At 53.3% G+C, this 24,850-nt stretch overlaps 2 protein-coding genes across 7 annotated transcripts in view; one reads left to right on the top strand and one right to left on the bottom strand.

The window, feature by feature from the left end:
* LOC101749151 (serine protease inhibitor Kazal-type 5-like) overlaps positions 1–24,850 on the bottom strand; it is an 89,567-nt gene that overhangs the window by 62,892 nt on the left and 1,825 nt on the right. For 5 of the 6 annotated variants that reach the window (XM_046900538.1, XM_046900543.1, XM_046900541.1 and 2 more), the window contains exon 2: positions 4,254–4,355. The gene's annotated coding sequence lies outside the window, so the exon portion shown is untranslated. Of the gene's footprint in view, positions 1–4,253; positions 4,371–24,850 lie in introns of all 6 variants that reach the window. The other variant, XM_046900540.1, reaches the window with a different exon arrangement.
* HRH2 (histamine receptor H2) lies at positions 13,264–23,916 on the top strand. Its single transcript, XM_015293890.4, has 4 exons — positions 13,264–13,381; positions 16,862–18,367; positions 20,333–20,477; positions 22,027–23,916. Exons 2-3 carry the CDS (start codon positions 17,277–17,279, stop codon positions 20,349–20,351), a joined length of 1,110 nt encoding a protein of 369 aa, XP_015149376.1. The 5' UTR covers positions 13,264–13,381; positions 16,862–17,276; the 3' UTR covers positions 20,352–20,477; positions 22,027–23,916.

The raw sequence follows: 24,850 nt of genomic DNA, 5'->3' as shown, positions 1-24,850 counted from the left end.
GCTTTCCCACTCCTCCATCTATTCAGCAAACCCTCAGCAGGGACCCGCTGCCTCCGCCTTGCCGCTGCATGCCCTGCTAAGGAGCGCACCGCTTTGTTATGCAAAGGAGTACAAAGAGTCCCTTCTGTGCAGCGGCAAGCAACACAAACACTTCCTAAATGAGACCAGCCAAACCCGAAGGCAGATACCAATTGAATCTGTCGGGAGACCAAAATTATTCCACCACACGCTCAGCTGCCAGGAGTTGCGCAAATGCTTTAATGAAGTCTGGACTGCACCAAGGCGAGGACATCAAATTAATTCCCAACGATCTTTGGTACAAAAGGAGTTCTTCATCTATCTCTCCATTCAAGTTTCTTGTTCTGGTTCCTTTCTCTTTTGGACTTAAGTAATTACAGGGTAAGAAGTAAAACCAGCAGAAAGAGCGTGATAGAAAACCCCTCCAGCAGAGCAATGGGAGCACAAGCAAGAGGTGGATGTACAGAGGCTGCTGCCCATCGCAGCGGAGCTTCCCAGAGCACAGCTGAGTCAATTAGAGTTCCACCAGCAGCAAACTGACTTAGCAAAAGCATATAAACCAGCTGGCCCTGAAACTAGCTTTGCTTGTCTCCCCTTCACAGACAAACACCAGATAGCCTTGAGAGAGCACACACTCTGCAAGTCATTAGTTCACGCAATGAGGGCTTCCACTGTCCAATGTCACACAAAGAAAGGCCATAGCTGGAGACAAGAAAGTGCCTTCTGTTCCCAGAAGGGACAAGCAGGCACGTGGCATTTGCATGGAAGATATCCATGTCCTGACACTGTCAATCTGCTTTGCTGGGACTGCTGTCCCCACAGTCACATGTCCTCTCACTGGGGGATGGCAGCAGCCCAGGCTGGGGCCAAAGGCTGAGTGTACCCATCTCTTCTCTTGCAGCACTGCTGGTTCGTCACAAAACAGGTAGAATCCTCCCTGCAACGAGTGACTCAAATGAGCTGCGCCTAATAGACCATCCATCTCGTTGACGTTTGTTTTGGCATCTTTGACTGTTTCAAATCCCACTTAGATCTGTGTAACAACCAAGATTACACCAGTCACAACCGCCATACAAACATCTCTATTACTGTCTGTACACTGGAAACATGGCTTTTTTTTCCTTCTTCTTTTTTTAATTCCCCCCCCTTTTCCTTTTTCTAATGCAGCCCTGGCAGCACATTACACCAAGGCATGCGGTGTGGTGTGCTGATAATTATGTTGTCCAAACCCGAGATACTACACCAATATTGCCTGCTGGTACAAGGCACTGTGCAAACCTGTGTGGGCTTGCAGAGCTCAGGCACACTGTGCGGGATCCACAGGTGCCTGCTTTAATAACTACCACTCAGCACTGCTCTCCATTTCTCCTCTGAATAATCAGACAGGCTTGGCTGGTGCCAGGCACAGCGTGCATTGCCTCTCATGCCAGACCCAGCTCAGAGCAGCTTGAGACGCATGCCTTCCCATGAGCACAGGGTCTGGGCAGTGAAGCAAAATGTCCAAAGGGATTTTGACAAGGTGACATCTGAATCATGGTTGAAAATCCATCTGCACCTCTCCGCCTGCTCGCTGCCAGGCTCTGGCAGTTTCCAGTCCCTGGGATGCAACTGTCTCCAAAAGAAAGGCACGGAAGGTTTTTAGGGTGCAAAACTTAGGACAGTGATTTACAGTTCGGTTACACAGCAGTGAAGGCATCTCTTTCCCCAAGTCCTCCTGCCTGCTTTGCACGCCCCCGCCCAGGAGTTCCCCACCACACCTCTCTCCCCAGGAGGTGTTTGGTGAAATGGAAGTTTCCTATAGAAATGCCTCAATTCTGGTGGATTTTTTTTCCTCCTGACATTTCTGATTTTTCTTCACTGGCAGTTTGTTTGTAAAAATGGACTTTCCCCCATCATTTCTCCATTTCAGAACTGCTCTATTTCACCAAACCTATAAATTAAAAGATGGACTCGATGACCTTCGCAGGCTCCTTCCAACCTGGGCTATTCTGTAATTCCACCTCTTTTAAAGAAAGCAGTTCCTTTGAGTCAACCAGGAGCATCCAGGATTTCCTTTTCCATGTTTTCCAAGGAACTTCTGAACTGAGACACTTCCTGCCCTTTTTCACATCAGATGTGCTCATATCCCTGACCACAACACAATCCTCAGCTGCTTTGTTTCTGTACACGCAGGGCAGGTTTTGAGGAACTCTGAGCACAGCATTTCCCACTTCACAGCTTACACTGCAGGCTGGAGTTCCTTGGGATCTCTCTGCTATGTGAGGAATCTGGTGCAGGGCAGTTTCTAATACCATCAAAACCCGCATTCCCTAAAACAGAGGATAGAATCACGGAATCATTCAGGTTGGAAAAGACTTCTAAGGTCACCTAGTCCAACCATCACCTCATCCCCACCATGCTCACTAACTGCTACCATGCTACATCTCCATGCTTCTCGAACACCTCCGGGGATGGGGACTCCACCATTCCCACGGGCAGCTTGTTAAAATCTCAGAGACCTGCAAAATCAAGGCAGAAGGTGCCAGAACACCCATACATCCACCAAGGTTCAAGCACACAGATAGCTCTGCCATTGCCAACAGCACAGATCCAGATCTCAGGAAGCAGCATATGCTCCCTGCACACCCAGGACTCCTTTTTTTTTCCTCCTCATATTCCCTCTAAAAGTTTCCATCCTTTTCATGTACCAACTTGCTTGCTTTGATCTCTGGTTTTTTTTCACCCACAGTCAGTACAGCAATTCTACCAGCTGTGCTCCCAATAGATTGCTTGGTGCAAAATACCAAAGGAAGCATTTGTTTCTCCAGCCTCATACAGCACTGGGCACCTTCTTGGTTCCACAGCAGCAGGGTGTTTCAGACCCCTGCATGCTCCCAGGGTCCAAATGTCACAAAGTCCCCACACGTACCACATCTCAGCCCTCAGGAAGCAACAGCTGAAACAGCTCAGCCAGCACCATGCACTCAGCACCAGCATGGGTAGGGGTTGGGACAGAGCAAACCCACAGTGAGCTCCGTGCCTCCTTAGAGCCCCTTTGGGCAGCACAGCTCCCAGAAGCACAGGAAGCCCTCATGGAGTTCTCAAGTAAATCCCATCTCTTCCAGGCATCAGATACTTCACCAGCTAAATTTGATGCTGCTTTAGCTGCAATGCAGCCATCCCCGAGCAGCCAGGAAGGGATGCCAGGAACTATGAGCACTCACATCCAGGAGGTCAGCAGCGCTGTCACCAGGAAAAAAAAATGTGCCAGATCTTCAGTCAGATTTCAAGGAATGTTTTTCCCTCCAGTCCCAAATTCTGTACATGACAAATTCAGCTTTTCTTTCAAACTCAAGTAACCCCAATGCTTCTAGCCCTGTGGCTGGGAAAAAAACCTTGTCCCGTGCTAGTCCCAGATCTGGCTGGTCCTCTTCCCAAATGAACGGGCAGACCTCCTCTTCCTCTTTGCAAACCTCCCTTGCACCTTGAGAAACACACACACCACTTGAGATCACTGCCATCCCAAGGAGATGCTGAAGCTGAAATAATGCAGTGCTCTCACAGCAGCCCAACTGTTGGGAAAGAGCACCAGCCCTGCACCAAGCCATCACTGCCTGCCCTCACATGCACAGGTACAGCTCACTGTGCTTCCCTCTGCTTCCCACACTGCTTCCCTCCCAGGCGTTATTCATGGTAAATACGGTCCCTCAGCTCAAGTCCAGGTTCTGCAATCATTGCCCAGGGCTGTGGGAGGAACAGTACTTATTCCCTTTCACAACAGCAGCTTTTATTTATTTTTCTTTTTTCTTTCATAAGAGGTTTCAATAACACCATCACTCAAAAAGCCATCACTGCCACAAGAACCCAGCCTGCTCCTTGCTTTGATCTCTGTAAGAAGGTAAGATCCACTCGTGCTATTGCTGTGTTTTCTTACTTTTAAGGACCCAGAAGCTGGGGACATCTGCCCACACACAATGACAGCACTGTGCAAGAGCCACTTCCAAGTCATCTACATGGGTGTTTTTTCTAAAGTATGCTTGGTTTGATTTCTGTGGAGGCTCGAAGTAAAGATGCTTTCAAAAATAGGCTCATACATCCCCATGGAGGGAGACCACACAGCAGGCTGCTCGCACATGTTGTAAGAACCATACTCAGAAGCACAGGAGAAAAGAGCCAGAATTAGGACCCTTGAGCCAAAGAGCAGCAGAGCCTCTCAGCTTTGCAGCTTCAGTAGCCACAATGGTTCCACAACCCACCTCGCTCTGTGATGTGGTGAACAGTGCTTTCCACGATGCTGCAGCAGGAGCCCACGGTGTCCTACAGCTCAGGCGTGCTCACACATAGAAGGAAGCCAGCATCTGTAAGTGGAGCATCTGGGTGAGAAACACAGCATATGATACTCTGAGTCAGGGGCTGCTGGGGGGGCGTTTGGGGACCTATAGCTTCTATGCTGATGGGCATGAAAGGTGGTGGGTGGTGATGGGCTCTGCAGACCTGCGTGGCCTTGCAGCTTCACAGCCAGGATCGTCAGCACTGAAGCAGCTTAGAAGCCTCGCGTGCCACAAGGCAGCTTCATGCCTCAACGTGTAAGTCAGTGCTGCTGCAGGAAACCCTCAAGGTTAAAAAAGAGAAAGGAAAAAAAAAAAAAGAAAGAAAATGAATTACAACAACAACAACAAAGTTTTCACTTTCAGGTGAACTCTTTCTTCAAACCCCTTTATCGTGGTTGCTTTCATCCAAGGTGGGACGAAGATTACATGATTTGAAGGACACAGCTTGCAGGTTCTCACAGAAGGGTCGCAGCAGTGAAGGTAAATTGCTCTTCAAAGCTGCATTTTCATTCTACCTCTGGTTTATCCAACCCCCACACTATGCCCGTTTTCATTCAGCAAGGTGAACGTCCCATCTGCACCTCGGCCAGCCCAGGCAGCAGCTGTAGGATGCTAAAAGAGATCCCTACAAAAAAGAAAAGCCACCAAAAAAATGTAATTTCACAGCTGCGTCTCCCCCAAGAAGCATTAATGCACCTCACCTTCCTGAGCTCCACCAGGAAATAGCTGCAAGGAAGGGGTGGAGGAGGAAAAGAGAACCACTTATGAAGCATCAGCTGCAGCCTAATTAAAGCTATTAGCAAGCTTTTAGTAGTGTTTATTAGCCGTTCCCAACGTTGCTGAATGAAGCAATCCTGACATCAGCCTTCTGGCTTGTAAAGCTGTGCTCCAGCCCCAGCTGAAGGAAGGTACGGGCTTGGAAAGATCACACTGGCTGTAATCACGGCTCTTGTGGTCATCCCTGAGCATGGGAGAGGAAGCAGACTTTGCAGACAGAACATCCATCACTATGGGCTTGTCCTCAGTTGTAGCTTTTGGGTCACTGACTCACTTTCAGCTAACGGCTTCGCACTGCCTTCAGTTTTCTGAGAGCCAGAGGGTGCAGGCAGGATGGAGTTTTGTTCCCAACTCTATGGAAGAAACCATGCTGCGATGCTCCGTGCAGGTCCCACAGCCACCCATCTGCACATCTCTATGCACACAGAGCAGTGACTGCTACCCAGCAGCTGGGATGACATGCGCTCAGGGGACGCAGCGCTGAGCCTGGAGTGGCTGGGGACAAGCTGGCCACAGGGCAGGCAGGATTAGGGGATGATTTACATCTTCTGGTGCATGAAGCACTCATCACTCATGGCTGTTGGATGTCAGCCTGCGAACAGTTTGCCTAACATGACGTGTTTCTTAAACAGCCTTTCAAAGGACGTGCAGCCAAAAGCTGCAGCCGAAAGCTCCAATGGGGCCAATCTCTCCGGAGTCACTTACAGGGTGACATTTCCAAGGTATTTATCATACAGAAGAGACATTTCAAAGTAAACAAGTGGCTGTTATAAATCATGGCCTGTACCCATGGGTGGAGAAGCTGCTGCCGTTCTCCTGAGCGTACGCAGAGCCTGAGCTACCTCTGCATTCACCTGGCGAGGATGCAGCCCAGAGTAACTCACTGAGCTGTGCCTCGTGCAGGGGATGCCACTCCTTCATGCCAATTTACAGCCAATTCAGGAATTCAACAACCATTATTTATCACTGGGGCTCCCTGCTGACCGTCTGTGAGCAGTTAGGCAAAATGAGTTTCCAAATTAGCACCTCTGCTTTCATTCCTTTCATGTCTGCCTCTGTTTATGAGGGATGTCAGCAAATCAGAGGATCCCACTCCGGGTAAATTACCCGGGGATTTTCCACATGAGCATGCTGCTGAGCCGCGGTGGTGAGCTCGTCGTGCTGCTTGCAGTGCCTGAGGCACCAGGAAAGGATCATCAGGTTGGAAAGATGCTTAAAACGCCCCGTGAGCATGGATGAGATTTCCACGTGCAGCCCAGAGCACAGCCAGGCTGCCAGCCCCTGCAAGGTGATCCCCCCACTCACTGCTACCAAATGAGAGACGAAAGCAGAGGTTGCTCTCTTTCTGATTTTATTCTTGGAGACAAGAGCCCTTCTCACTGGAGGTAAAGCAAACTGGGGTGAGTTTTCTTTAGAAGTAGGGAAATGCCAGGTCTTGACTCCATGAATTTCTGGCAACAGTTACGCCTTGGAAAAACAAGTTGTGTTGGCAGTAAAGTGATGGACTCCTGTTTGCTGGGTCTCTGGAAGTCTCTCCTAATCCTGAGCAGATGGAGCACATCTCCCACCCCGCGGCGCTCCAGCAGTGTCTGCTCCAGCAGTGTCTGCTCCAGCATTCCTGCACCATGAGAGCACCCTCAGCATCAGGGCTGGGCTCAGATGCTGCCAAAGGACATCAGTCCTCCCTGCAGAGCGAGAGGAACTGGAGGACCATTAACTGCCCCCTTAGCCTGCTTTTCCTCTGGGTGATGGGGACCCACAGCCCCTCAGCGCATCGCTGCTGGAGGGCAAAAGATGAATGTTCCCTCCCACAGCCCGACCCATGGATGTCACTGCAGAACAGGATGCTGGCCCAGCTTTTGGGCTTTTAGAGGGGACCCGGTGCTCTCTGGGTATTAAAAGGAAACTGTCCTCACTAATTAGCAACCTGCTAATGAACTGGATAGGAAACAGTTCCAAATCCCAGGGCTGGGCTGTCCAAAACTCCATTAGTGTTTGAACAGAATCTTTGGGCTTTGGCCTTGCTTTTTCTCCTTCCTTTTTCTTCCTTTTTCTTCCTTTTTCTTTTACTGTTCTACATGTGGCCAAAGAAAACAGTGCTCTCCAGTTGCCTTTAGCCTTGTGTTACCATTCCTTGTTTAATGATTCTTCTGGGATCCACATGCCCCAAATCCCACACAGCTCCCATGCTCTCTCCTTGCCCTCCAGCGTGGCCATGGCCGATTTTCATGCTGCTCGCCCTGCTTGGAAACCAGGCAGCAACAGGAGGGGCTGGTGGTGCTTCCTCCTGTGTCCCCCTTCCATGTAACAGCAGGACAAAGCTCACGGAGGGAGCAGAGCAGGATGGTGGCTGAACATCACTCTGTAATGGTGGCTCCTCAGAATAAGAAGAGAACAAGATAAAAAGAGACCAACGGGAGCAGCTCCCATCCCGATCCTTGGGAGCTTCCCTGCAGTGCTGCTGCTGCCCCTGCGGTTCTGCACAGCCCCCATGCAGCACTGTGCTTGGGGGACTTGCTACAAAGCTGGGCAGCAGCTCTGGAGCGTGCACACAGAGCTCCTTTATTGGCCTGGCACCTGTGGGCATCCAACGTTTTGGCTTGCCTGGGCTGCACTGAGTGAGGAGGAATTGTGTAGGACCACATCTATGTAGGTTGCTCCCAAAGTAATGCCTCTTAATTGTTTCCATGGAAATTACAACTGCATGATAGCACTTCTTAATAGAGCAAATTCTCAGCTACAAAACACTCTTTTTCAACACAAACACCGCCATTAGTGATGCATTTTCACCAGTGATGAACCTGCATGCCACATGCATATCAACCTGCACCCACTGTCACTGTCCCCACTGCTGAAATGTACCCACAGCCTCACAGCGCCACATCCACTGTTTGGTCTCCATAGAGGTTCAGAAATGAATGTCAATGGGTGCCCTTTTCTTTTCACACTGAGGAATTAATTTCCCCATCTTTGTTTCATCTGCACGTCCATGTCAGACACCGTTGTGTCAGACTGCCCCTCTGCTGCCATCTGTCACATGGCAACAACATGGAATGGGGCATTGGTGGGAAGGCTCAGCCTCCACTGCCATCCCACCAACATCTCTGCCTTTGATACTGTGGGCCAATACAGTAAAATAGGAGGTATTACTTTCACAGCAGCCCTTGTAAAACATATGGTGTAGTTCATATATATAAGTGACAAAACTTATTCTAATTTTTAATTATTTTTTTTTCTTAAAACATATAAAAGAGAGAGCCATAAAACTAGTGGCATATGTGACCTTGTCATTGTGAAACCAGCACATCAGGTTGGTTCAATGGCAGTGTTTGCCATTCTCAGTGAGTTCTCAAGTGCTGGACACGCCCGAGCTTTGAGACATGCATTTCAAGCCCAGGAATGGCTTTTGTGCTGGCTAAGGAAATAGCTACATGAAAAGATGGAGAGAGCTGATAAGGAAAAGGGTAAAGAGATCGTGCTGCAAAGAAAGAAGGGCATCCTATCCCCATGTCTTGAAACGCCCAAAGCATAAAGGGAGGACTGGCAGAGGTCAGGCTGAATTGGCTCTTGCAGAGGATGCGAAGAAAAATAGCGAGAGGAGCTTTAGCCTTATGCATCAGAGGAAAAGAGGGAAAGAAGAAATGGAGCTGCTGTACAGGAAGGATGGGGCACGGATTGACGTTAGGCTGAGCGCGATCGGATCAAATCAAAATGAAAGAACGCTGTTTCTAATGGTCTGCAGGTGTGCAGAGGGCGCGAGAAGACGAGAGGAGGTGGAAGTGGGAAGCATCACATCCTCTGGGATCAGGAGTCAGAGGGCAGCGAGCTCCAGCAGTGGGTCATGGCGTGGGGCAGGCTGCCACGAATGATGCCTTCGGCGTACATGTGAGCGCTACCTCTCCTTCCCAGAACTGCAGCACTTGAGTTGCCATCTGGTTTCTCAATATTTCTAGGAAAATCCTTATCTCTGCTAAGCAGAAAGTCACACCTGCAACACGCCCCACCAGCAGCGCGCAGCCCCAGCTGCTGATGGGCTCCTGCTGCACAGCCCAGCGGTGCTTCGCTGATCTACAGTGATTTACCCTTGAATTTCTCCCCCTCCTGCAACCCCAACAGGAATGGCCCCGTCGGTCCGTTTCCCTGCAGCCAGGAAGGGGCCACAGGGGACCGCTGGAACCAGCACAGCACTAATTCAATTTCTACCCTCTTTCCCTTTTGCCTTCACTTCATTACAGATTATTGTTTTTTTTTTTTTTACAGTTGATTCTGTTTCCAATTGAACTGCCTGGGGGCAAGCTCCTCTCCTCCAGCCGCTGTGCAACCTCTGCAGCAAGGCTCCTTCCCACGTACCCACAGCCTGAGGGCACAACGCTCATTTTGGAGAGGCAGAAAGCAGCTCTCATTTCCAGTTAGTGGCTATTTGGCGCGGCACTTAAACCAGGCAAGAAATGACTTCTGTGCGTGGAGTTACCAAAACTCCCATTGAATTGGGACAATGAGTTGGGATGTTTGTCGGTGACGCATTCAGAGCCATGGCAGGAAGGGTTATCGCTTCCAGTCCCAGCCTAACCTGCTGCACAAATAGCAAGCATACCTTTCTAAATAAGTTGTTTCAAAGAACAAAAAGGAAAAAAAAAAAACATTTTCCTTTGAAAAGCGCCACTGTGCAACTTCACAAAGGCTTCTAAATATAGCTACTTTCAGTGAACAAGTGTAAGAAGGAGACCGGGCAGATGGCTTTGAAGAGCCACCGCGTCCCTCTTGGAATCACAGAATCATGATAAGGTTGAAGGGACCTCCAAGTTCCCTCAGCCCCAACCCCTGCCATGGGCTGGAAGCCACTTCAGGCTGCCCAGAGCCCATCCATGGCGTTGGGCACCTCCAGGGATGGGGCACCCACAACCCATCCCACCCTCCTTCACCATCACCAGTGCGGTGCAAAGGAAAGATAAGGGCTCACCCCACAGATCCGAGGACGGTCCTTTTCTGAGCAAGTCCAGCTGCGTTCTGCTAAAAGACTTTTCAAGCATATTCCTAATGATCTGAATTGTTCCCGAGCACTCCCTGCAGGCTCCAGCCGGGTTTTGGGGGGAGCTTGCTCTTCTGAGAATGCCGTTCCTTATTTTCATCAGCACATTGAACATAGCCTCTAAATTAAAATCTTCTATTCCCAGCCTATTTTGATCAACTCCACTTCCTTCAGCTTAAAAGATACAATAAGAATAGATGAGCTCTTGCAAATTAAAAGCCTCTCTTGCTTAACAAATTGTCTCTCCACAATAATTAATTGTCTGGAGAGAGATTCCAGCCCTAGGTTTTTGGCCTCATTCCAGGCTGTGTAAGGGAAAAAATATATATATTTGGATATGTTCTTCCTGCGGGCCTTCGTTGTGCCCTTCCCGCACAGTGCAGTGGCTCCGACCCATCTACCCAGTGCTGTCATGGCAGTGTCCCCAGAGTTGTCCCTCAGCCTTCACCCCCACCCGCAGTGACCCTGTCCAGGCAATGGGACCTTCACCCCAAGCTGTTCTCACATCAGTGGCTGCACAGGAGCTGTGTGTGGGCAATGGAGGTGCTGAGCTCCAGGCTGCCTTTGGGACTGTGTCTGACCCCAACTTCCTTAAGAAATTCCTTCCAGCATGTGACTCTCTGAGTGAGTAAATTTAAATTAATCTTCATTTCTGCAGACTAAGCCCTTGACTGCTTCCCCTCTCAGGGATACGGAAGTTCCTGCCCTACTTCACAGTTACAAAACTAGAAAGAAACGTAGGATACAGTGCCTGCTCCTGCAGAACCCTACAGGCTTCCCTCTGAGGTCACATTCCCCAGGCCTCCTCCTCATCCATGGAGCTCTGCAACCTCCACCAAGGTCACAGCTGGCTTTGGCCACCCCAATAGGTGCCTGCCCCAGATGTCATCTATGGGCAGCTGCACTAGGGTGGGTTGAGGACCTGCTTCAATCGGTGTAAAACATGTAGCCCTTAACCAGCTGCAGGATGCTTAATACCAGCAATCCAGCACCCTCCAGTCCTCGTTAGAGCCTGGAGAGCTTTGTCTAGATCAGCAAACTGGAAATAAACCTCTAACATCCCCTGCCTGCACTATGAGAACATACAGGAATACGTCACGGGCTGTGCCTCCAGTCTGACACTGCAGCACAGCAGATGGGATCCTGCTGGTTCTGACTGGGATCAGCACTGCGGCATCTGGGAAGGTGGAAAAGGCTCGAGCAACCTTTTCTCTTTTCTTCCCTGGTCTCGGTATAGCAAAGGTGCCTGGGGACAAAGATATTCCTGGAACAGCAAGCACTAGTGGCACTCCAGATATATATAACCACTTGAACACATCTGGGAGATCCTCGTCTTTTAGTTGTACTGTGCGTCCTGATGATCAGAGCGAGCCATCAGTCTCTCCCATCCGCAGTGGAAGCAGCCTATCACAAGTCCCATTTGCACAGCGTTGGCCCACCCGGCCATGGCTGCAGCCCAGCAGGACCTCCAGCTCCATGCTGCCCCATCAGCCCCCAGGCACAGCTCCACGTTAGAGCTTCCCACAGCCCCCACATTTGCCAGACCTCACACTTCTATTCCTGGAGTCCCAAACTTTCCCTTACTTCACTCGCAATTTCCCAACATCCAGTTCCCAGCATTGCTTTGGCCTTTAATAAACTGCTCATTAGAGACTCACAGAATGTCTCGCCATGTGGGGAATATCCCAGCCCATGAGTTTCTCTGCCAAGCCCTGGTGTCAGCAGTGATGCAGCAGTGGCTCCAGCTCCTGTGTCCCTGCCATCACTACCCATGCAGCCCATGGGACTGCTGTATCCTCATGGGGCTCTGAACCCTGTGAGCTCCCCAAGGGAAGATGGAGCTTGCTCAGCTCGGGGCCTGAGGGGTTTTCATGCCCCCAGGCAGCAAGAACGTTATGTTGGAAGAGATTAGGGCAATGGGACTGGAGGGGGTTCTGCCCCCATAACCAGAGCTCCATATTCCTACAGGGCACTTCCCATCCTGAGACAGATTCTAGACCAAAAGATCCCTCCTTGAGCAGAGCTGAGGGGCAGAAGGAGTCAACACCCCAGTGATTTCAGCTGGTGAACATTCCTAAGCAGATTTGCGCCTTGTTTTGCAGAGCATTCCCTCCCAGCACACCACCTTGCTGCTGGCCAGCAGGAACACTCTGAAGCTCCAGCAGACCGCCAGGTTGTGAAATACAGAGCTGGGTTTGGGTCTGTGGAGACAAACACATCAAGGCCATTCTACGGCGTGCACCAGGGCTGCTGGGGTCTCTACTTGGCTGGGGTGGAGGTGAGGATTGCAGCCCAGCTCCATCCAGCATGGGGAGCCCAGGGTGCACATGGTGTGCAGCGTGACACATCAGCCCCTGGGTGCTCACTGGGGAGGCATGGAAATGGTCAGCATTGCTTCCTCCAACAGCATGGAACTCACAGACAGCTCAGCCCCAGGGGGAGAGCAGAAAGAGGGAGCAGCTTCCCACACAGCTGGCCCAGCAGTTAGTATTCGTGGAAACCCACAAATGAAAGACACCAGAAGCACAAAGAGCCACCCCTGCTGTTCATCACTTGGCTGTGACACCACACGTGCAGAGGATGCTTCCGGCAAGGCTCGGTGCAGCCCCGGGGTGCTCTCAGCCCAGAGCTGCTCTCAGCCCAGAGCAGCCCTGCCACCAGCCCGGGGCACCCACAGCAGCATGGGCTGCTCCTGTCACCTCGAGCTGCAAAAGGAGCAACCCTGCACCCCAGCACCGGGACTGCAGCTCCCCGCTCCCGCATTGCAGCTTTCTGCCCCTTTTTGCTTCTCTTTTCCCCGTGCAACCAAAGAGCCTCGATGCTCCCCGCATCTTCCGAGCCCCCTGGGATGCCCGAGCTTCGGGCACGTCGTGAGCTCGCATCAATGACAAAGCCAGGTTTGCACCGAGAACAGCAGCATCAGCCCCTCTCGGGAAGCCCCTGCGCACAGCGCAGAGCTACAGGAGGGTTCTCTGGGCACGGCTGAGGGCAGCCCCGCACGCGGCGCGCCCGGCTCATTTCAGCATTTCGACTTGGATCGGATGGTAACCTCGGAGCTTGAGCTCAGGGCTCTGATCCCACCCACCGGTGCTGTGACTCACAACGCAGCCAGCGCGCTGCCTGGATATTGGTGGGGAAGGAGGAGGGAGGGAGCGGGCGGCCGCCACTCGTACGCGCGCTGCTCCGGCACAGAGTGATCCGCGCTCCCACCTGCTGCAGGGCTGCACAACGCCGGTACCGATCCCAGGTAAAGCTTTTGCCTGACTTTTTTTTAATTCCTCTTGCTTGTTCCATTGCTGAAGGGATTTCTAAGCGAGAGCTCAGAGGGGGCGGTGGGTGGGAGCGTGCCCCGCTCTGCGTTCTGTGTTCTGTGCTATCTCCATCGCGCCCTGCCCGGAGCGCGGGGCAGCCTGCGGGCTTCTGCTGGTGGGAGCGGACAGAGGGGGAAGAGCAGGGCTAGAGAGGGGGCAGAGCAGGGTTAGAGAGGGGGCACGGGGCAGCAGCACTGCCCTGCTTCGGCACTCGCAGGAGCAAAGCGCCTCTCCCCAGCAGCATCCCCACGAGGTTTGCTCCTAAGTAAACTTTTTGCCCCGAGCCCTTCCTCCGAGCACACCAACCCCGGCCCAGGCGCTCTGCTCCTCAGGACTGATAGGCGGGCACAGGAGGGGATGCTGTGCCCCAACCCAGCTGTGGGTTTTGGGCAGGAAGCTGAATCCAAGTTTCTCTGCTCTGACTTCTGCAGTTAAAAATCATGTCCGCCAGCCCAGCACTTCTGTTTTCAGTTTCCCCTCTCATGTAGTCACTGAAAACCAAACTTTTGAATTGCTGGAGGCTCTCTGCCTATTTCTGCATCACTCTTTGGGCTGTCTGCATTCAGGGTTATCCCGAACACTCCTATACACAGAGCCCCAGCTCGCCCAGGGCTGGCAGCCCCGATGGGATCGGCTCCTGCCTCCCTGCCCCTCTGCTTACCCCACAGGAAGCAACTGCTGCTGTACATCATCAGCTGGGGCACGCTTACAGCACCAGATGAGAACAGCCCTTTGCTGGGGTCCCTGTGCCCCCCAAGCCCTGCCTGCTCCCCACCACCAAACCTCAAACATCCTCTTTAGGGGCAGCAGAAATCCCCTCCCTGCTGCATGGTGCTGTCACGAGCACCTCTCGGTGAACCCATGCGTTTAACCTTTTGATTGAGCACAGTTTTGGAAAAAGCCATGACAGCATGCCGTGAGCTCTGCAGGGTCAGGAAATCAGCTTTGCCCCTAAGTGACACGTCCCAGCACCTTGCTCCATACTAATGCAGGAGCGGGAAACCTCTTAGATATGGGGACCTAGAAATGCTCCCCAAACCCACTGCCATATCCAGGCAGATGCCAAGTGCTCTCTCCTGTCCATCTGCCTTTAATAAGTCTGCCACGAACCTATTAAGCCAGAAGAGGGAATACACAAATGGAGAGCAGCAAACATTACTGGCACTACAGAACCAGGTGCAACATCCCATTTGCCTCCATGCAAAAGTGTTCAAAGTGCCCAAATGTACAATGCCAGAGGAAAGGATGCTAAAAGGCAAGGGAGGAGGAGGAAGTGAGAGTGAATGAGAATTTCCCATAGACAAATCACAGCCCCAACCCTAGAGGAGATAATCAGCATTTTAAATGGGAATAAAGTCAATCCAATGTCCACGGGCTTTCCACAGAACAGGAAACATCCATTCAGGCAGGAATTACTGCAGGAACTGTAAGGTTAAAGGACGGGCTGATGGTCATAGTGTACTGCAGTAGGAGAAGCTAATGCACTCAAGGCTGTTAATAAGAGTTCCTCAAAGATCAGACTAGAGACACATTTTGGTTTAATAGCTTTCAATAGTGATCTCGATTCAGAACATGGAAATTCTCTAAGAAAATGTACTGGTGAGAATCCTGGGAGAACTGTTGAGCCAGACAAGGGACTTCGGTGCTACAGGAGATGAGCCAAAGGTTCTAAAACTCAACAGAAACCAAACAGGCTGTCACGAGTTCACACACTTAGGGACAAGGCAAAGGTCACTGCCCCGAGCAGCGAAAACAGCACAGAAATATGTGGGAAATATTAGGGAACCCCAGGGTGTCTGTAGGAAGACAGCTGATGTCTGGCCAGCTCTCACTGCACAGATAGAGTCTGGCAGAGCCCCGTATTCCTGGGAAAGGAACTACAGGGCGACCCAGCAGCATTGCACTGCTCAGCTCTCTGCTGTCTGGGGACAGTTTTGACCAAAACCAGATCCAGGCCAGGGTGCATTGCCATGCAGTGCCGGTCCTGCAGAGCTGTGTGCCAATGACCGCCACCTGGGGAGCGTTTCCATGAGACAGTATGGAATATGGGGGCAGTCTCCCACCAGAGTTCAGGTTTTGCCTTTGCAAGCACTGTGCCTGGAACCAGCCCAAGGTTCAGCATCCTATATCCAAACCCATGAGTCCTGCCCCATCCTGAGGAGGGACAAAGGCTCCTGGCAGCTCAGCAGAGATGGGTGCTCCATCCCCACGGATGGCAGCTCCATATCACACTTGGAAACGTTCCTACTCCCCGCCCAAGAAACACAGAGGGCCTGCTCTGAGCCCTCAGCTAACGGGAGAAGCAAGAAGCAGCAGAACTCCTCCTGACCCAGCCTGCAGGATCAGCTGCCCCACAGCACGGCCTACGTGGGGGGCTTTGAATACAGCAGGAGCGGACCCTGCCAGGAGGGTCCCACCCAGCACCACTGGGCATAGGCAGCACAACCAGGTTCCTTGCTGTGACTGTGGGCACCAGGAAGGCAGCAGAGCCCCTGCCCTGCAGTGATGCTGGGCCACGAGCACGGCCTCAGCCGAGCCCATGTGAGCTGGCACAGGAGTGGCTGCTGGTGGGTGGCAGAGCAGCCACACGGGAGACTGTGATCCACCCACTGCATTTTTCTAAGCCTCCTACTCCCTCTATAATTTATCCTGCCATTTCCAGCACGTTAGGAGCAATGGGAAGAACATCCCTTTCACTTGGAAATACCCTTCTCTGAGAACAACCTGTTCTCCTGGCTGCCGTCAGCAGGCAGGCAGTGCTCAGCTTGTGCCACGATCCTTTTGTGCACGAACAAAGAGCTTTCCATGGTGAGAGCCCATGCTGCAGCCACTCTGCCACCTCCCTGTAACCCTCATCCAGTGTGGGGCATCCTCACGGGTTCATTGCTTCCAACTCCCCTCAGAGCATCTGGCACCTGTCTGGATCTCGCTCTGCTCGAGGGAACAGGAGCCTCTGAGCAATGGGAGATCTCCTCCCTGAGCTGGTTGAGCCACATGGCTGCTAACAGCAGGGACCAGCACGAGGCATGGGACTGCTCAAAGTGCTCTCACAGGCACAAAGTTTAAGAAGTTCAGCTGTGAAGCCTCATGAATCACACAGTGCTGATTAATTTTACCAGAGTGCATAAATGGAGTGCGCTGCTCCCTCTGGAAAGCTCTTTCCTCATTTCAATCCAGCCCTTTTTTTAATCACAAGGCTGTAGGAACTTCTTTCCTCTGAAACCACTCCTACACCACAGGGAGACCCCAAAGTGAGAGGCGGCCAGCGGGGTCTGCTGTCCCCAGCTGCCAAAGAACTCTCCAGCTCAGGTCTAAGTGAACCAGGGCACCCAGGGAGGTGCAGATGCCCCATTTCTGGAGGGGCTGCCCAAGGGACTGTTGCCCACTATGGCCCTGACCTGGCACTCTCTTTGCAGGCTGTCCTCAGGTAGAGAAGCTCTGTCCCTGATGAGTACTGCTGGCCACCATCTCTGACCCAAGCACACAGAGCAAGGCAGGCATGAGACCCTGTGGGACCTGACCCCGTAGCATTGACCCTGCTGGGCTTTGCAGGAGAGAAGGGAGCAGCTGACACCCATCAGCAGTGCCATGGGGATCAGCTCCAGCCCCAGATGGACCAGGTCACACAAGAAAGTTGCAGGGGCACATCATTCCTAGGTCACGGGACCTAGGCTCAGCAGACAAGGCTGAATGTGTGAAGGGGACTCTACTGTGATCTCCAAGGCCATCATCGACCCAAGATTAGTTTGGAAGGAACTCCAGGGTTGCCTGCTGGAGGCTCACTCCAAGCATCTACAGTGCCACTGAGAGCAGAACCCATGCAACTGCACTATGGATCCATGTAGCAACCTCACAGACCCTTCAAAAACCATGGACTTCCCCCTGCAGCTGCTGGTCGGGTCCTGCCTGGCCCTGCTCATCACATTCACTCTCTGTGGTAACATCATTGTGTGCCTGGCCGTCACTCTGGACCGCCGGCTCCGCAGCCTGACCAACTGCATCATCGTCTCGTTGGCCATCACCGACCTGCTGCTGGCCCTGCTGGTGCTGCCCTTCTCCGCCTACTATGAGCTCACCAGCGAGTGGCCCTTCAGCAGCACGTTGTGCAACATCTACCTCAGCCTGGATGTCATGCTGTGCACGGCCTCCATCCTCAACCTCTTCATCATCAGCCTGGACCGCTACTTCGCCGTCACCACCCCGCTGCGCTACCAGCAGCTGGTCACCCGGTCCCGCGTGGCCGTGGGCTTGGTTGTTATTTGGACAGTTTCACTGATGGTCTCCTTCCTCCCCATCCACCTGGGGTGGAATACCAATGGGACGATGGTCCAGAACACAACACCCAACTGCACCAGGGAGTGCAAGCTGGAGGTGAACTCTGTGTACGGGCTGGTGGACTCCTTGCTCACCTTCTACATCCCTCTGGTCATCATGTGCATCACCTACTACAGGATATTCAAGATAGCGAGGGAGCAGGCCAAGAGGATAAACCACACGTGGTGCTGCAGCAGCAACGGCCCCATGCCACCCATGGTGAAGGAGCACAAAGCCACCGTGACGCTGGCAGTGGTAATGGGAGCCTTCATCATCTGCTGGTTCCCCTACTTCACGGTATTCACGTACCGAGGGGTGTGGGGGGACAGCAGCGTGAAAGGCATACCTATGTCCATCGTCCTCTGGCTGGGCTATGCCAACTCAGCACTGAACCCCATCCTCTATGGGACGTTCAACAGAGATTTTCGGGTGGCATACCAGCACTTGTTGCAATGCTGGAGGACAGGGGACCCCAAGAGCTCCCTACAGAAGGGTCAGCCCCGGGGCAGGAGCTGCGGGGAGAGCCTGGATGGGCAGGAGGGGAAATGCCTGAAGCTGGAGATGAGGAACGGGAAGGGCACCTTGCTGGCAGATGGAGCCCTGCAGAGGTAAGAGCCTCCCCACAGTCACACTGCTGGTCCCCAGGACCACATCAGCTCTGACACCTAGCACTGCAGCTCACAGTCTGCCCCAGCAGTGAGCTCAGCCAAGCAAGCTCTGTTCCCATCTCTGGAGAAAAATAACTAAAATTAGGTTGGCAAAGTTTTCTAGGAACACAAACAGCCACACAGAGCCATAAATCCCCGCACAGCAGCATCCCAATCACCACCAGGGGCAGGACCCTGGAAGGGGTGCAGTGATGGGGAGGATGGACGGGATGCAAGCACCGTGCCCAGGCATCCCCATCCCGTGGGTTCAGCCTTCATCTCCTTGGCCCACCTGAGCATAAGGAGAACACAGACACGTGCTGTGCCATGATGTGCACTGCTGCTCCCAGACCTTAATCTAACCTCTACGCAGCAGCAACTGATAACCCCCCGATAGCCAGAAACTTTCCATCCCAACGATAAGCTGTTCTTTCACTCCCTGCTGCACGTGCCCTTGGTGCCGTCCCCAAAGCACAGCGTGAAGCCTTAGAAAGGAGAAAGCAGGGAGGTGAAGCAGAGGGCAGAGCGGCTCGAAAGGCTCAGCCTGTATCACGCTCAGACACACGCCTGGCACAGTAAGGATGCTTCTGCAGACACAGACAGGGCTGGAAGGAGACCTGCGCTGCTTCTGTGGAGCACCACATGGGATTTTACTTAACTAAATTGTTTGCACAATGCAAAACAGCAGCTGGTTCCTGCACAGCATTACAGCCCATACCCAGGGGAGGGCAGAGAACCCTGGGGGAGGACCCAGCAATAGGCTGGAGCAGGTGCTGGAGCTCAGTCAGTTGGGCAGGTTTGGCTCCTTCCTACCATTCAAGTGCATTTGAATGAGACCAGTAAGAAGGTGAGCATCTCTCACCTCCTTCCAGCAGGAGAAATAAACGTTTCCTCTCTGGGTTTGTGTCCAAATGAAGCAGAACATTGGAGGGAAGAGGCTGAATAGCAGGCAGTGCTGCAGTGGGGCACATATTGTGCGCTGCAGGAAGCAGGGGGGGAAGACACGAGAGCGAGGACGTTTCTTGACCTTTCTAAATCCAGAGAGCTCTTTCCCATACCAGCCAGCATCACTGCTGTGGTTTCTGCTTGTCATCAGATAAAAGTCAACGTGAGGGCTGAAGGTTGAGTTATTGGTTTTACTTTCCCTGTTTAACTGCCTACTCACTTGCCTGGAAATGATGCACTGAGGATGGCGTGGGCCTCTCCTACTTCCCCCTTCCCCATTAGGGATGGGCACACCGGGTGTCTGAGACCCCAGGACCACGCAGGAGTCACTCAGACCCCAACAGCCAATGTCACCCCAAGCTCAGAGTGACACGGTCCCTCTCCCCCAGCCACACTAACAGCACAGAGCAGCACAAATCACTCACAAACCCATATCTCCCTCCAGGTAAGACTGGAGCCCAGCACTGCCCTGCCCAGAGCAGCCCTGTGGGGTTGTTCAGGGGAAAGCATTTTGAAATATTGCCCATTATGCTTTTTCCTGTTATGAAGCACAGGAAAACGACCAGCAAACATTAGTAGCAATACTGGAGAAACATAAGTGGTCTCGGGGGATGTCAAGCACAGGAAAAGGGGTCAGCCCCATCGCTTCTATGGAAAAAGCATGCACCATGGCCACTGTGACACAGGCAGCACATTCATGGGTAGTGGGGAGCATGCAGTGCTGCAACGGAGGGCAGCAACTCCTCACCTCCTGACACACATTAAACAGGGAAAGAGCTCACTAAAGAGGCGGTAATGGAAAGCAGAGCCCAACTCCTGTGGGACAGGACCTGTCCCAGCCACCACATCCTGTTCCTTCGTAGGGGCTCAACCCCACGCAGGCAGCAACTGGTCTGTGCAGAGCAAAGCCTGCGGGCTCACCCATGCTGGCACCAACCCATCTCCTCTTTACATCTCCATGTGCAATTTCACCCTTTCCAGTGACGGAGCTTTCCCGTGAGCCTCGGCCACCCCACCATCCCAGCCTCTGCTCCCGGCTGCCCTCTTCCAGCATCCTGCAAGGCTGAAAGGACACAGCTGGACTTCCCTTGGGGAGAAACCCGAGAGTAGAGGCAAGGCCTGCAGGGTGAGTACAGGGCTGGGCTTTCAGGGTGCTGCTGTGATTAATGAATGGGAACATCTGTTGCATTTTTCTGGTTCCAGCCAGCCCATCCCAAAAGTCAGCAATGCAGTGAGAAATGACACCAGAGGTTCACACTCCTTCTGAGAGCATTTGCTCTCCAAACCCAGGGCAGCTGTCCAGAGCTATCCCTTCTCTTTCCCCAGCTGCTCTTGAAGTGTGAGGGCACAAGAAATACTTCATGATGCTCTGGAAGACACTGCCAGCTCCCCTTGTCCATGCTGGGAGCTGCTACTATGCACTGCAGAGGCGGCTGTGCCAGATCACAGCTTTCCAGCACACTGTTTTCTTACAAGCCTACATCAGTGCCATAAGTCACCACCTGACCGGGCTCACAGGTTGGGAGACTGACACCGGGTATCTCCACTGTCCCCAGCAGCACTGGGCAGAGGATATGATCATTTGCCCCTGTGTAATGGGATGTCTCTGAGCTCCCAAGAGCCCCTTTGTGCAGCCCTCCTCGGCAAGGACTGGGCAAGGTCATCCCAACCTCCACACACTCTCTCTCAAACACTGCATGCTGATAACATGGGCTCTCCTGTATTGATTATGCCCAGGGGGGTGAAAAATGAGGTCACCCACACACTGCATGCTAGAGGAGCACGTCCCTGCCAAGGTCGTGCTGACAGCCCCATGTATGGGGCCCCACTGAGGTGTGAGTTCCTGCGTGTGACATCTGGAGGTGACAGCACGGGGAGGGCACAGCACAGAGGCTGCTCCCAAGGGGACAAACTACCACCACCCCGACCCCAAGCAGGAGGTGCCTTGAGCCTCCTAGCCAGCAGGATAGAGGGGCAGCCAATTCCAGTCGTGCTCTTTGTGCTTTCCCTCTGCGACGCACACATCTTCTGAACAACATTTAGCTTCCACAAGGCAGAGACAAGATGCCAGCCTCCCCCAAGAGATTTCTAATCTAATCAGCACGGCAAAGCACACTCAATCTAGGCAGAGGTTTGCAGATCTGAGGTCCTGCTGCGGCCACAGATTTCCTTTCTGTGATATAGAAGTGAGGACAGGAAACATCACCTCATGTGAGGACCCATCTGAATGCACTCCAACAGGAGTCAAGCGAAGCCCCGCTGCACCCACCTGCAAAGGGGGGAGAGGGAACGCTCTGAGTCAGAGCACCGCTGACCCCAGCACGCCCACGAGTGTCACTTTGACTCAGTAATTTGCAGATGTGACAACACAGCCACTGCTGCTGGCCCACAGAAAGGGGAAGAGCGAGCAGAGAAAGCCACAAAGCAACATACAGCTCCTCTGAGGGAGCGTCAGAGGCTGAGCTCTGGGTGACACTGCTGAGCTCTGCCCCTCAGCAGCTCTCAGCACACAGCTGCACTCTGCTGAGAACATCCTCACAGCACCGCACCGCAGAGCCTCCCAGCCATCGCAGGTGCTTAACGCAGAATCCCTCATGCAGCAGGGAGAGGAATGCGGGACAAGGGAATACCTGCACCCTGCACATCCTTTGAACGGTCTCTCTGTTCCCCTGTAGGATCCCTGTGCTGGTACCTGGCACTTGCTGTCTTCCCAGATGATGCTGGAAAGGCCTCTGCTTGCCCGCGTTTCTTCCCAGGAGCACAGAAGAACCTGCACCACCAGGGGCCGTGACACCTCCAGCACTGAGCCCCACATCAGTGGCTTGAGAGCCAGGGCGTACCCCAGCAGGTCTGGGGTTCAGGCACAGCAGGGAAAAGGTGATGCAGCCGCAGCCTCGGGGCCAGACAGCCCAACCCAGGACAGGCACTACGCCCCCCGGTGCTCCGTCAAAGGGAAACATCCACCTCCCAGAGGGGTCCGGCGGGGGGAGCGGGGTGGCAGGAGGGCTATCGACGGCCGCTATCGCAACACGTGCAGCCCTGCAGCATCCTCACGGGGCAAAGAGGAGCCCCACGTCGGGGATACTGGGGCGTCCCCTGCTCTCTGTGGGCTTCACACGCTCAGCCCCACGGCAAGGAGAGAGGACCCGGGGCCACCGAGCAGCGTGGCTGCCCCCAGGCTCTTTCCCCCGCAGCAGCTCATCGCCAAGTCTGCAAAAAAACAGGATGTCTGCGAGCGAGCCTGGGCAGAACTCAGCCGTAAAATCCCGTTTAACACAGAGGCAGAACAGCACGATTGATTTCTCCAAGCACACTCTGCCTCGAGAAGAGCCCCCCTGGACCCCCATCCCCCTGTACCGCACCCCTTCCTCTCCACCGCGCTCACACACAGTACGACCGCAGGGACGCGGCTGCAGCTGCCCTGGGAGCCGACCGCACCGCTCCCAGAGCGGGGGGGGAACAGTGGGGGCAGCAGAGCGGCTCCGGGCCCCCCCGGGCCGGGCAGCATTACGGGCTCGGAGCTCCCCCTGCTTGCGGATCCCGGCCCCTCTCTGTCCCAGAGCCCCTCCAGCCCGGGCCGGACCAGGAATACCCGTAACATCCACCCTTCCCCTCCAGCTCAGAGGGGAAGATCTGACAAACGCACCCCACCCAAAGCTCTGCCACCTATGATAACAATTAGAGACTGATCTAATTGCAAAAATAATTGCAATTGAAGTGTTTAATTACCATACTAAGCAGGAAGAGCCGCTCCCAACTGTTTCGGTAGCACTCCCGATCCATCAAACAAGGTTTGGGGCTTGTTTGGGGTTGGTGTGTGTTTCCTTTTTTATTATTATTAGATTGCAGCCCTGGGGGGATGAAGAGATTTACTAATTGGGGTCCTGGAGAACAGCCACCAACTTGCAAGCACTTGTTTTTAATTTCAATACTAACGAGGCTGGAAGGGGGAGAAATCCAAAATGCGGAACAGCTGTGTGGCTGCAGCCCTGCAGCCCCTCACCACGCTGCCAGAGCCCCGGTGCTGCTCGGTGTGATGCCATGAGGTTGGGTTTGTGCTGTGCCAGCATGGGGTGAAGCCCATCTCCAAGTGCCAGCACCTGTCACCCTCTGATCCCATCCACTGCACTGACAGCTCATCCAGGTCCTGGTGCCAAACCCTGCAGAACAACAGCAGGAAACTTCTCCAGGTGGCATTTGGTTTTGTTCTCCCCTATATGTGCAACAAAAGGGGATTAAATTCTTTCTCCGAGCAGCAATTCTGAGAGGGAGGAGAAACCGCTTAGAAAGCTCCTAAGCAACATCTGCTTTCTCAGATAGGAATATCTCCCTGCCAGCCAAGTGCACAGAGAGAGACACCTCCATCCTTTGGGCCCTGTAGGGATGCAGTCACAGCTCCGGGTAGGACCCAAAAGCACAGAAAGGGCTGTGGGAAGAGGATGTAGGAGCTGCTGTGGGGCACTCTGTGTGTCCCCATCCCGGGAGTGTAGCAAAGGTGTGTTTTATTTCTTTTAGATAAAAGAGAAACATCAGTAAAGAAGAAGGAAAAAAAGAAAAAAAAAAAACAAGTGTTGGGTTTTTTTAGGCTCTCATGTGATTAAAAAGAGGAGATGGAAAGGGAGCAAAGCAGCCCCAAGCAGGCAAAACAAAAAAAGAAAGAAAAAAAAGAGAGAGAGAGAGAAACTTTGTTTTAGAAATCTCAAGATTTGCTTTTCTTCAATAAAATGCATTTGGGGTCACCCACCAAACAGTTCTGGCTCTGAGGTCTCAGGTCTCCGCGCCGTGGGACCACCCGGCATGTGGCCGTGGGAGCGGAGAGGGGACAGAGCCACTAGAGGGCACAAGTAGGACAGAAACGTGTCCCCATTCAGGTCACCTCCAGCCCCACGGGGCAGCAGTGCCGGTGGTCCCCAGAGTCTGTTATCATCCCCTACCCCAAAGCACCTCCCAGAAGTCCGCCCTTAGCCCAGGTCCCAGGGCTTTGGTGTCCCCAGGCACCAAGATGACACCATTGCTGCATGATGGAGACGTGTCCCTCCAGCCAGCCACTGACACCCCACGTCCTCAGCGGGGATGGCACAGCTGTCCCCTGGAAGCCCAAAACCCTATGGACCCCACAGTGGCAGCCCGCAGGCTGGGGACCACAGCTCCAGCACCAACCCGGCAAAGCGGGAGGACAGAGCATCCCCGGCAAGCGCTGAATCCATGCCGGGTAACACCTCACAGGCAGAGCGACGTGATGGCACAGCGGTGCTGCCCGTGTCCGTGGGGTGGTGACGGAGCAGGAGATGGCACACGGTGTGTGTGTGCTGCTGCTCCCTGCAGGCGCTGGTGTGAGGATGGGTGGATGCAAACCCAGCGCCCGCAGCCCCTGCAGCAGCACCATTACGCAGGGTTCTCCATCCTTTTTGCTTAATGGGAGGCGTTTTTCTGTCTCATTTCCCTTACCCTCAGCGCTGAAACCGCCTTTCTGCAGCAAAACAAGCCAAGCCAGAGAAA

Source organism: Gallus gallus, chromosome 13 (genome assembly GCF_016699485.2).
Source record: "Gallus gallus isolate bGalGal1 chromosome 13, bGalGal1.mat.broiler.GRCg7b, whole genome shotgun sequence".
NCBI lineage: Eukaryota > Metazoa > Chordata > Aves > Galliformes > Phasianidae > Gallus > Gallus gallus.
Note: the sequence above shows the minus strand (reverse complement) of the source record. Positions and strands in the feature narration are given on the sequence as shown.